Source organism: Rhinatrema bivittatum, chromosome 14 (assembly GCF_901001135.1).
Source record: "Rhinatrema bivittatum chromosome 14, aRhiBiv1.1, whole genome shotgun sequence".
Lineage (NCBI taxonomy): Eukaryota > Metazoa > Chordata > Amphibia > Gymnophiona > Rhinatrematidae > Rhinatrema > Rhinatrema bivittatum.
In genome coordinates this window covers 39,844,496-39,856,522 of record NC_042628.1, presented here as the reverse complement: position 1 = coordinate 39,856,522, position 12,027 = coordinate 39,844,496, and the positions used below count along the sequence as shown (strand labels likewise).

At 40.6% G+C, this 12,027-nt stretch overlaps 1 protein-coding gene across 4 annotated transcripts in view; it reads left to right on the top strand.

Annotated features, from left to right (window-relative positions):
• Positions 1 to 12,027, top strand: part of LOC115075772 (ankyrin repeat and fibronectin type-III domain-containing protein 1-like) — a 1,084,545-nt gene that overhangs the window by 60,566 nt on the left and 1,011,952 nt on the right. For all 4 annotated transcript variants that reach the window (XM_029576526.1, XM_029576524.1, XM_029576522.1 and 1 more), the window contains exon 2: positions 6,376 to 6,471. In XM_029576526.1, the coding sequence (XP_029432386.1) occupies positions 6,467 to 6,471 (5 nt within the window). In that variant the 5' untranslated portion in view covers positions 6,376 to 6,466. The remainder of the gene's footprint in view (positions 1 to 6,375; positions 6,472 to 12,027) is intronic.

Sequence of the window (12,027 nt, the reverse complement as noted above, 5' to 3'; positions counted from 1 at the left end):
GAGGTGTACGGGAGAGCGGGGTCTAAAACCTTGAGCAAGGATCTTGTTTTTCTTTAGAATAATTGTTTTTCTTTAGAATAACAGCTCTCTGTCCTATAAAATTTTTTGTTTTGTTGAGACTGGGATCAGAGGGTTGGGGGAGAGAGAGGGGTTTGAGATACTGGACAGTCACAGCACTTCTAGGTTCCTTAGCAAAGGATGCTGATGATTTTACACGCCAAGGAAAACAGATGCAAACTGTGTCCCTCTCCAACCACAAGCAAGAGACACACAACAAAAAAATTTCCCATGGCATAGATCCGGTCTGTTTCTCATTACCATGGCTGACGTTGTCTGTCCCTGAAGGACATAGGCTGCTATCAATCAATAAACACACACATCCTCTTTTTTTTTTTTTTTTTTTTAAGCTTTGACATCATCTTAGCCAAATGGATGGGGACCATCTGCCTAAGATGATATCATAGCTATTAAAAAAAAAAAAGAAAATGATTTGTAAGCCAGTACAACACATAATTTTCTATCACCTTGAAATTATTTATATTTATTTAGCACCTTTTATCCAAATAGGGTATGGTTTATAATATAATGCTTCAGAACCATCCATGCTAAATCCAAGGCTGTTTGAAACCTTTCAGAAAGGTAATAGGAGAAGAGCTGGTGTTGCTCTTCATGGCATGATGTCTGAAGGTGGTGTAGATCAAGAACTCACTAAAGTACCTACTGGGAAACACTTCCTACTACTGTCCTATTTTTTATTATCTTTGCACACTTTCTTTAACAAAAAACTATTTTCATACAATGGGAGAAAAACTTACTTCAACTTATGACTGTGAAGACTGCTAAGAAAGGGAGAACCTCAGACAGCACAATATAGTGATTTTTTAAAATTTTAATCCTGGTATTTAACATGCCTCTTCTACCATCATTGGTTAAAAACCCTCTTCAGAGGTCAATCTTGCCCTTCCCACTTTAAAAAAAAATTTTTGTCAACCACATTTTTATTTTCAATTAAAAAAAAATATTGCAGACAAACTCGTTAAACCGGCAACTTGTCACAAATAACATAACACTTTACCATGCAATCTTACATTCAGCTGCACTTAATATTCATTGTTATTTGAATGAAAATGTTGTACTTATCTCTACACCATTTCTACCTGTTCTTACAAGCCTTCCCTATCTGAATTCCACTTCATTTTAGTTTAGATTTTGCCCTATGTTGTTTTAACAATTTTATTTTGGTTTTCATTTATATTTGTCTTGGTGCTCTGTTATTCTATTCATTTAAACTGTTGTGTTATGGTTTTGTTATATTTTTGTTAGTTTTATTTTGAGATGTGTTATGCTATATTTTTTTTTTCTAGATTTTACCTTGTTAGCTTGTTCAAATTTTATTTGTATATCGTTTTGTTTTACCAATGTATATAATTGCGATTAATCAAATAGTAATAAACATAAACATGTCATTTTACCTCGTGCTGGCAAAGAATTCGCTCACATTGGCAAAAAATATTATTTCGCATTGACATAGTGATGAATTACCTGCTTTTTGAGCTTGGAAAATAGCAATGTTAAGCTATGCATCTCTGGAAATATTGAGAAGGAAAAAGTTGCAGGCTCAAAGGATTGTATCTAAGGGGATATTTTCAATTATGGGATAAACTATAACTGATTGAGGGGTAAGTGTGTTGATATTCTGTTAACAATAGTGTGCATGAAGGGTGAATGGTATGTGGGAGGGTAGTGAGGGAATGGTGAGAAAAAACAGAAAAAGTCTCTGTATTTCTCCATGGTGAGACCGCACCTTAAGTACTATGTACAGTTCTGGTTGCTGCATCTCAAAACAAGATATAATTACACTGGAGAAGGTACAGAGTAGGGTGACAAAAATGATAAAGGGGATGGAACAGCTCCCCTATGAGGAAAGGCTAACGAGGTTAGGGCTGCTCAGCTTGGAGAAAAATGGCTGGGGGGGGGGTGCAGAGTATGATTATAGGTATATAAAATCATGAGAGGTCTAGAACAGGTAATTGTGAATTGGTTATTTACTCTTTTGGATAACAGAAGACTAGGGAGCACTTCATGAAGGTAGCAAGTAGTACATTTAAAACAAATCTGAGCAAACTTTTTCACTCCATGCACAATTAAGCTCTGGAATTTGTTGCTGGAGGATGTGGTTAGGGCAGTAAGCCTATCTTGGTTTAAAAAAAGTTTGGATAGTTTCTTGGTGGAGAAGTCCATTAACTGCTATTGATCAAGCTGACTTAGGGAATAGACATTGCTATTACTGGCATTAGTAACATGGGATCTACTTAGTGTTTGGGTACTTGCCAGATACTTGTAACCTGGATTGGCCACTGTTGGAAACAGGATGCTGGGCTTTGATGCTCCCTCGGTCTAATCTGGAATGGCAAGTCTTATGTTCTTATAATTCTCTTTGTGTCTACGTGATTTTCAGTGTCTGTTTGGAATCCTTTCTTGGAGCCATTCTTGTTTTTAGCCTAGTTTTCTACAGGGAATTTGACTTTACAATATCATCCTGTCTGTGTGTGTCTGCCTTTCTCCTCTGTAACCTTTGGACCCTTCATCCAATTTCATTCAAATTTCAGTGCCCTTAACACTTTAGAAGCTCTGTATTTTTCCTCGTTTTGGGCTTCTATTTCAATTGGAACCAGCCTTTGCAGTGCCACGAGCCTTCATGGCACTGCAAAGGCCACTCTCAACATATATGAAAGCTATACAGCAAGAACTATCCCATCTCAAACTAACATTGAACACAAAAAAAACCCCTGAAATCATCTGGTTAATCAGAAACTCTTCCATAGCTAAACTCCCTGCTATAAACCTGGATGATGTTAACATCACCCCCTCAAACCAAGTACGGGATCTAGGTATACAGATTGATGAAAACCTTACAATGAAAATGCACATAAATAAATTAAAACAGGATACGACAATCTGTGCATACTACATCGGCAGAAACCCCTACTAACTTTCGTGGACTTTCGCACTGTTACAAACACTAATCTTCTCAAACATAGACTACTGCAACTCTTTATTACTAGGCCTTCCTACAAGGCTATTAAAACCTTTACAGTTACTACAAAATGCCTCAGCAAGACTTCTGTTAGGAACGAGGGAATTTGACCACATCACTTCACCCCCTCGCTGATAGCACTGCACTGACTGCTAGTACAATCTAGAATCCATTAGAAAGTATTAACACTAATTTTCAATATAATGTTCTCCAGTAACCCCTGCTTGATCAGACTGTCTCTGCAACCATACACACCACAGCGAACACTAAGATCACAAAATAAAGGATTGACTGTTTCAACAATGCAGAGTACACATCTGTCACAAATAAGAGAATGTCTATTTTCTATGATTATTTTCTCTGTCATTTATCTTCCCAAACAGCTTTTATAACAGTTACCATTTGTTTTCTTTTCCCTCACTGGTCACTTTCTAGTGGTCAAAAAAGAATTTGTATGAATTCATTCCTACAGGTGATTTTAAATAAAGGATTCATTACGTCAGACAAAAGGGCACAATTTATTATGATCTTAATGTATGGGGAAGTTTCAGCAGGCAACTACACAAAATTTAGGATTATATACTAGCTGAAACTTGCAAAATATTTGAGAAGAGTAGTATTAATTCTCTCCCCCACCTGAGCCTGATCTCAGCACAGTCTTCCAGCTCAGTTGCACCTCTGTGCCATTTTTTCCTCCTACCACTGTCGCCCATCTTCTGTCTACGTGGAATGCTCTATTCGGCACCTGTGGCTGCTGGAGCCACAGGGGCAAGGACTGATGTGCACACCCCTGGCCACAGGTGCTCAGGCCAGTGTAATGCAAGGACTGAATGACAGAGCTGGGAAGGATAGTTACTAGGGATGTGCACAACTATCTTTTTCGGTTCGGGTTTGGGGGTGGACAATTTCGGTCCACTCCCGAACCCAAAAACCTTTTTTCATTTTGCTTTCGGAAATGGACCGAAACCCCTCCCCCCGCCCCAACCCTTCAAATTTACTTAATTACAACCCCCCCACCATCCCTATTTCTCCCCCCTCCAAGACTTACTGGAAGCCCTGGTGGTCCAGTGGGGTCCCGGGAGCGATCTCTCCCTCTCAGGCCGTCAGCTGCCACTAATCAAAATGGCGCCAGTGGCCCTTTGCCCTTACCATGTGACAGGGGCTACTGGTGCCATTGGTCGGTCCCTGTCACATGGTAGGAGCAGTGGATGGCCGGCGCCAATAAAGGAGCGGACTGGGAGGGAACTTCCTTAACCCCCTACCTACCCCCGCCTCCCTTTTCCCCTTTTCCCCTTTTCCCCTCTTTACCCCAATCCCTAAAACCCCTCTATCTTACTTGGTTTTATGTCCAAACTTACCTGCTCTCCTGAGCAGTAGTAAGTCGCGTGGGCCGGCACCTAATGGTGGTGTCCCAGACTGCACTCCGGACCTCCCTCGGCCTGTCCCTTTTTACTTTGTTGGCTCTTCTGCGTGTACTGGAAGATACGCCCGTGGCCATGGCCCGGCCCCATGCATATATCCTGGTATTGGTATGTGCCGGCATTTTAAAATGTACCCATTTATTTTTATAATGTTTAAAAGGCTGTTTTTTGTTTTTTTTAAACGTGTATTTTTGTTGGTCATAGGAGAACAACAAACTTAAAAATTTCACAAATTTTTGGGCTCTTCTGATCTTTCTTAATTTTTTTCATTGTCAAATAATTCATACTTTGCACTCTAGGTAGCTGAAGCCCATCTAACCTCCTAGAGTTAGAGAGGCTGAAACCGCTAGCTACCAGGAAGGACATGGAGTCATTCTAGCCATGAAGACTGGAGGGTGGGCAATGTAACCCCAATATTTAAAAAGGGTGCCAGGGGCGATCCGGGAAACTATAGACCAGTGAGGCTGACTTCAGTTCCTGGAAAAATAGTGGAAAATATTCTAAAGATCAAAATCACAGAGCATATAGAAAGACATGGTTTAATGGAACACAGTCAACATGGATTTACCCAAGGGAAGTCTTGCCTAACAAATCTGCTTCATTTTTTTGAAGGGGTTAATAAACATGTGGATAAAGGTGAACCGGTAGATGTAGTGTATTTGAATTTTCAGAAGGCATTTGACAAAGTCCCTCATGAGAGGCTTCTAAGAAAACTAAAAAGTCATGGGATAGGAGGTGATGTCCTTTTGTGGATTATAAACTGGTTAAAAGACAGGAAACAGAGTAGGATTAAATAGTCAATTTTCTCAGTGGAAAAGGGTAAACAGTAAAGTGCCTCAGGGATCTGTACTTGGACAGGTGGTTTTCAATATATTTATAAATGATCTGGAAAGGAATACGACGAGTGAGGTTATCAAATTTGCAGATACAAAATTATTCAGAGTAGTTAAATCACAAGCGGATTGTGATACATTATAGGAGGACCTTGCAAGACTGGAAGATTGGGCATCCAAATGGCAGATGAAATTTAATGTGGACAAGTGCAAGGTGTTGCATATAGGGAAAAATAACCCTTGCTGTAGTTACAAGATGTTAGGTTCCATATTAGGAGCTACCACCCAGGAAAAACATCTAGGCATCATAGTAGATAATACTTTAAAATAGTTGGCTCAGTGTGCTGCAGCAGTCAAAAAAGCAAATAGAATGTTAGGAATTATTAGGAAGGGAATGGTTAATAAAACAGAAAATGTCATAATGAGACTGCACCTTGAATACTGTGTACAATTCTGGTCGCCGCGTCTCAAAAAAGATATAGTTGCAATGGAGTAGGTACAGAGAAGGGCTACCAAAATGATAAAGGGGATGGACAGCTCCCCTATGAGGAAAGACTAAAGAGGTTATGGCTGTTCAGCTTGGAGAAGAAACGGCTGAGGGGGAGGGGGGATATGATAGAGGTGTTTAAAATCATGAGAGGTTTTGAACAAGTAGATTTAAACTTTCGGATAATAGAAGGACTAGGGAGCACGAGCCTCTCCTTTCCATCCTTTTTCCCTTCTTCAATACTAGCCAGTCATTCTGAAGATGAACTTTGTCATAAGGACATACCATTGATTTCCCTAAAACTCCCATCTTCTCACTAATCTACCACGCAACTGCTCCTGGAGCTGATCTTGCTTAGATTTGCAAGCCCTTTCGAGGCAGTGAATTCTTTTATCCATTGTACGTGTGACTTGCATTTAAACATTTGGTCTCTCTCTCTGTATCGACTTCCTTCCCTGCCATACACAGCACTTCTTTCAGTAAATAACTTCAACGTTCTGACTGCTTCTCTTTCAGTATTATTTTTTGCTCGTGACAATTCTTTGGCTCAGTTCTTGCCTTTCATTGCATCTTTTTTTTTTTTCCACTCCTCCACAGTTGGTGCAAGTGTCAGATTCGAGGATGGCTGCAGGGACAAACTTGATGAATTCCCAGCAACATCTGGTGACCTCTGAAGACACAGGAGAAAATGAGGTAAAACTACACATCCTGTTTGCAAACTTTTCTGGATTAATTCTCTTTCAAAAACAGTTTCAGCATCCTCCAATCCTGTATATCATAGGAGATCAATATGTGTATTTCTTGTGACAAGTTATTTCTCTGCCTTGATTGTTCTGATATTTGGTAAACTTGTGGGAGGCACATAGAGAAACACTCCCAGGGCTGGATTGCAGGAAAATATTGGCCCGGGAGGGATTTTTTTTTCAAAACTGGCCCATGGGGTATCTGATGCCTTCATGCACTTTCCCTGCAGCACGTGTATCAACAGCTTCCAAAAGCACACCAAGTCATCCCTGAAACCCAGCAGAATGGAGCCAAAATATATCCAAAATAAATGTTATCTTTCCTAAATAACTAAGAAGTTGAACACATTCTAGAGACCATGGGTGAGCAGAGTTGCAGCCCCCATTCCATCCATGCAAATTGGTTGGGCCCCTACATATCTGCTTATATCTCTTATAGAGATATATTCTGGATTGCTGATCTGGCTCTTGAACCATTTGCAAGTAATGACACTAGCAGCCAGTATCAGACACACACACACTCAGTCACAAACAGATTTTTTAGATTGCAGAAACTTTATTGGCACATACACACTAACAACCACAAAGACACAAACTCTTTCTCAGACACACCCACACACTGAAAGTGTGTGTCTGTCAGAGACAAAGATGCCCACTCACACTACTCTCTCTCACAGACAAAGTGTGTATGGGTGTGTGTCTCACGTTCTCTGACACAGACACACAAAACACTCTTTCTGACATGCTACTGTCGTACTGCTGCGTATGTGCTCACACAGTGAGTGCCCCCGGTCCAGCACTGGTGCATCGTGGGGTAAAGTTCTTGCTTGCTGCCAGCCCTTCCCTATTCAGCATCAGCCCCCTCCCTTTCCCAATATCACTCTCTAAGAGATTCACTGGTTCCAGAGCCAGCTGCTTCTCTCAGAGCTCAATACAGTCACCTCAGATAGAAGCCTCCCCAACACTGCATCAGCAATTTCTCCTGGCTTGCCCCCTTCCGAACTGTGCCTGTAGCTTGCCTCCACTTCTCCGCAACCCTTCATTCACTCTAGTGCATTTGCAATGATTGCAGGCTACACAGTCTGCTGCTTTTATGGCTCCCCAGGCTCTACTCTGCCTACTGACTCCAGGGGAGACGGGGACGAGAAGTGACCCCCAACTGTTCTCTGGGCTTATGAAAAGAGAAAATTGAGCCCAGGACGAGACTGGGGGAGAGCCACTAACCCAAAGTAGCACAGCTCCAGATGGAATCTGCTTTCTCTTGCAGAGTCAGTGCAGCCAGCGCTGGTGCGAGGGTATTAGGTGTCATAGGCGAACCTTACAGCCTTGCACACACTCCTGCTCCCACCCTTCCCACAAATAAATGTAAAATATGCATTTATAGTAACAGATTTTACATGAAAAAGAATATTCAGTGTTCAAGGTAAAAATATAACTTAAAACATGTATATTTATATTTACTACTGTGGTGCCAACCGGAAAACTCTGAAAAAAAGACACCTGCAATCATATGGTATTGAGACTATTGTAAAGCATGTTGGCCCTCAGAAAGCTTTAAGTAAACTTAATTACAATATAGTAAACCTCCCACATGAAAAGTGCACTAATTGCCAGCACTCAAAACAGTAACAACCCTACCTATGAAAATGCAACACTTCAAATATTACACCAGGCCCTAAAACACCAGTATTCCTGATATTAAGAAAATAGAACAAACCAAGCAGAAACTACATGCTAGCAAAATTCCTCACCTCACACATGTAGAATACAAATCGACCCTCACCAAATACAGAATAAAGAGACAAAGTATAACTAGAAACATGTAGACAAAAACTGAATTGTAAACCGTAACAAGACACACTCTGTATGCAGTACAGCAAAGTAAAAACAGAAACACCATTCCTCATTAAACATCAAACAATAAAACCAAGATATATGAACCATCAATCATAATAGTAAAACCATAATCATAAAAAGTATAAATATTCAAAACAGCTGATGAATACCTAATAATTATTTTTTTAAATTATTCCCAAATACCCTTAAAAGCAGAATATAAACCAAATAAATAAAATATTTTAAAACAGAAGACATCAAATAACACCCAATTATTAAAACTAATAAGGATTAAAAAAAACAAAACACAAAACCAATCCTCTGCTTTCCACACCTGGGAACTTTTGATTTCAAGTCACCCTGAGATTGTCATGGATTAGTTCAGGGAGGGAGTGATAAAACTTTCTTCTCTCTCTCTCTCATATATATATATATGGTTTTTTTTTAATCCTTATTAGTTTTAATAATTGGGTGTTATTTGATGTCTTCTGTTTTAAAATATTTTATTTATTTGGTTTATATTCTGCTTTTAAGGGTATTTGGGAATAATTTTGAGTGCTGGATGTTAGTGTAATTTTGGTAAGGGAAAATTACTATATTATAATTGTAATTCAGTTTATTCATTGCTTTCTTGAGGACCAATCCCAAACCAAACACACTTTGGTATGTTCCGAGGAGAGAGAGAGCAAGTGTGTATGTGTATGTGTGTGTGAGAGAGCATATGTGTGAGCGAGAGAGCATATAAGAGTATGTGGGTGAACATGTGTGCATGTGAGAAAATAGCATGTAAGACTGCATGGGTATGTGAGAGAAAAGCTGTAAAGGCCAGAGGAAGCCTCTGTTTGGTTTGTTCTGGGGTGAGAGTGTGTGAGGGAGAATGAAAGAGCGAGCATGTGTATGAGGATGTGTGATGTTTTTGAGGGGACCCCTCCACTAGGATTCCCATTTGGTCTACTCAGAAAGCTTTGTTTCACTTTAAAATCACCATGGGAAGCTTTACCTGGATACCTGAGATAAGGATACCTACACAAAAGAGAAAAAACATCTTTGTACATCAGTCAGCTGCAAATTCATCTTTATTGAAAATGGACTCTAATTTAATTGTTAAACAATAAACATTTTAACACCCAGTGCCTTTCCCTGCCTGGTTTGTCCCACCATCTCACACCCTGGGGTGCAGCAGCTAACATCATACAGGGAGAGGCACACATGCACCATTGCCTCTAGGCCATAAGCGAGAGCTTCCTTCCACAAAAAAGGATTCTACCCTTGGGACAGAGAGTCAACTTATGGGTGAAGTGCTAGCCGGAGCAGCCCTGAAGAATAAATAAGTTTGTGTGCCCTTGGGACTTAAATCTCCCCCAGTAAGGGTTACATATACACCATAAATCTGAGATTAAAATCATAATTAAAATGAAATAAGACCAGATATAAAAGCTTCCTGGAACAATAACGCCTACAATTTCTTACCAATTTTACATCAGACAATGTCCGGAGCTCTTCTACCAGGCCATTTTATAAGGTAGCACCAATGATTGAAAAAGTCCAGTTCCTTGTCTTCTGAAGACATGCTGAATTTACAAGGAAAAAATAGTTGCTGAAGGTAATGAATGAGAAGGAATATATTTTTTCACAAATGAAAGCTATTAACTCATAGGAAATTATATATGGGATGCTTAGACATTAGGCCAGATGAATTAATGGGTTTTCCCATTTTGTATAGAAGAGGAAAAAAAATTCAATATCTCTGGCTCATTGTCTGCCCTACTTTCTGTTTTCTCTATCCCATCCAAGGACAATTAAATCTTGTGCACCCCAGAATGTTTGTCTGCCTAATCCATCTGAATTCTCCATATCAGAACTCAGATCGATCCAGGTCAGATACAGCTAAAATGTACATGTGCATCTTTGCATATGCACTGTTGAGAGGTAGTTGTGCAGTGAAGTTCTATCTTTCTTTTTCTTTTTTTAATTGTATGTTTATTTTAGTTCAGCAAATGAAATGAGCCAAAATAAGCATTAAACAAACTGAAACCTGCATTAAAAATATAAATTAAAAAAATTACATTTTTTTTCCATCCCTAGCTAAGGGCATCAGACTGGGGGTCCCCAGACTTTTCAAGTGAAGGGCTGCAAGTGACATAGCAAATCACTGAAATGGCCGAGGGCAGGTCCCGGAGTTCTGATGAGCTGGGTGTGTTCCTCTTGGAGTTTTGCTGAGTAAGGAGGGCGGGGTTTCCCACAGAGGTGTGGCAGAAACGGTGCCAGTAAAAATATTTCTAGGAAGTTGGTAAACTTGCCACACCCCCAGGAACCCTATCACCTGTTCCCCCCTCCCTCCCTCAGTATCTGCTTCTGTCCCTTTTTAGCCTGCCCAGCACAGGAAGAGAAGTCGGCGCATGGGAAGCAGCAGCTCAGGGCCACAGCTGTACACTTTGGACTTCCTTCATATTTCCTGTTACCTCCTCATTGCTCTTTGGCTGCAGTCCCCATGTGCTCCACACACTGGGGGCAGCGGGAAGAGGAGGTAACGTGGCTCAGGTATATTTTCTGCAGATCCTGGCAGCAGCCACTTCTTCGCCCCTGTGGGGAACCGACCCCTCTCATGCCTCTATCGGTGTCAGAGGTGGGAAAAGGGGGATATTCTTAGGGGCTGATGCAATAAAATGCGTGGAAAGCGGATGCTGAAAAGTCAGTGCCCGCTTTCTTAACACACACATGGCGCGCCCCGCAAGGTAAACATAGCTCGGAGGTCATCTGAGGGTTTTTTTTTTTGTTTTTTTTAAGTAAAAAAAAAAAAGTGCAGAAAAGCAGTTTTTTCTGCTTGTCTGTACTTCTTTTACATGCGCTCAGCTATTAATGCCTGTTCTAAGCAGGCGTTAGTATCTGAGAGCTAAATGTACGTCTAAGACGCACACTTTTTTTTTTGAATGCGGAGTGAATGAGAAATAGCCTTATTCACATGCATTTGCATGTGATGAGCGCTATTGTATTCACTCCGCGTTGGACGCATGTTAAATAGGCGCTAATCCCCCCTATTGCATTAGGGGGTGGATTACCATCTATTTAACTCGCGTCCGAGTGCAGGTTATACAGTGCGCTCAACTGAGCGCACTGTATTGCATCGGCCACCCCTTGTCTGCGTGGTGCTGTTTTAAAACCTAGAGGAAAGGCAGTCATTTCACTTTATTTAATTTGGGAAAAAGTTGCACTGTGGGCCAGATGCAGCACTGTCGATTAGGGATTCCTGCATTAGATTATCTGAAAAAGTCCTGGGACATGACTTTAAGACTCCCCTTTGCCTCTGACTCTGATTTTGGACAAGTTTTCCTGCAGCTCCAGGGCCCAGCTGGAAAGCAGGTGCTTCTCTTAATTTGTATTTCCTGGTCAACAAATAATGAACAAAAATCCATTGCATCTTTTGCTTCGTCCTTGACTGGTTTCAAAACCCTTCTGTAGAAGCCCTGCAGTATCTGTATTTCCAGGTGAAGAAAGATCATTTGTGACTTACATGACAAGATTAGTGCAGAGGATATTCTAGAGGTTTTGTCTCGTTACTCCTCGCCAGCCAAGAGAGCTGCAAGAGTATCGAAGAGATGCCAGTGTACTTAATTTCAGCTTGTTTTCATGTGACTGAGTTTGGATTTCTGTCATTCTTATTCCTCTGTTC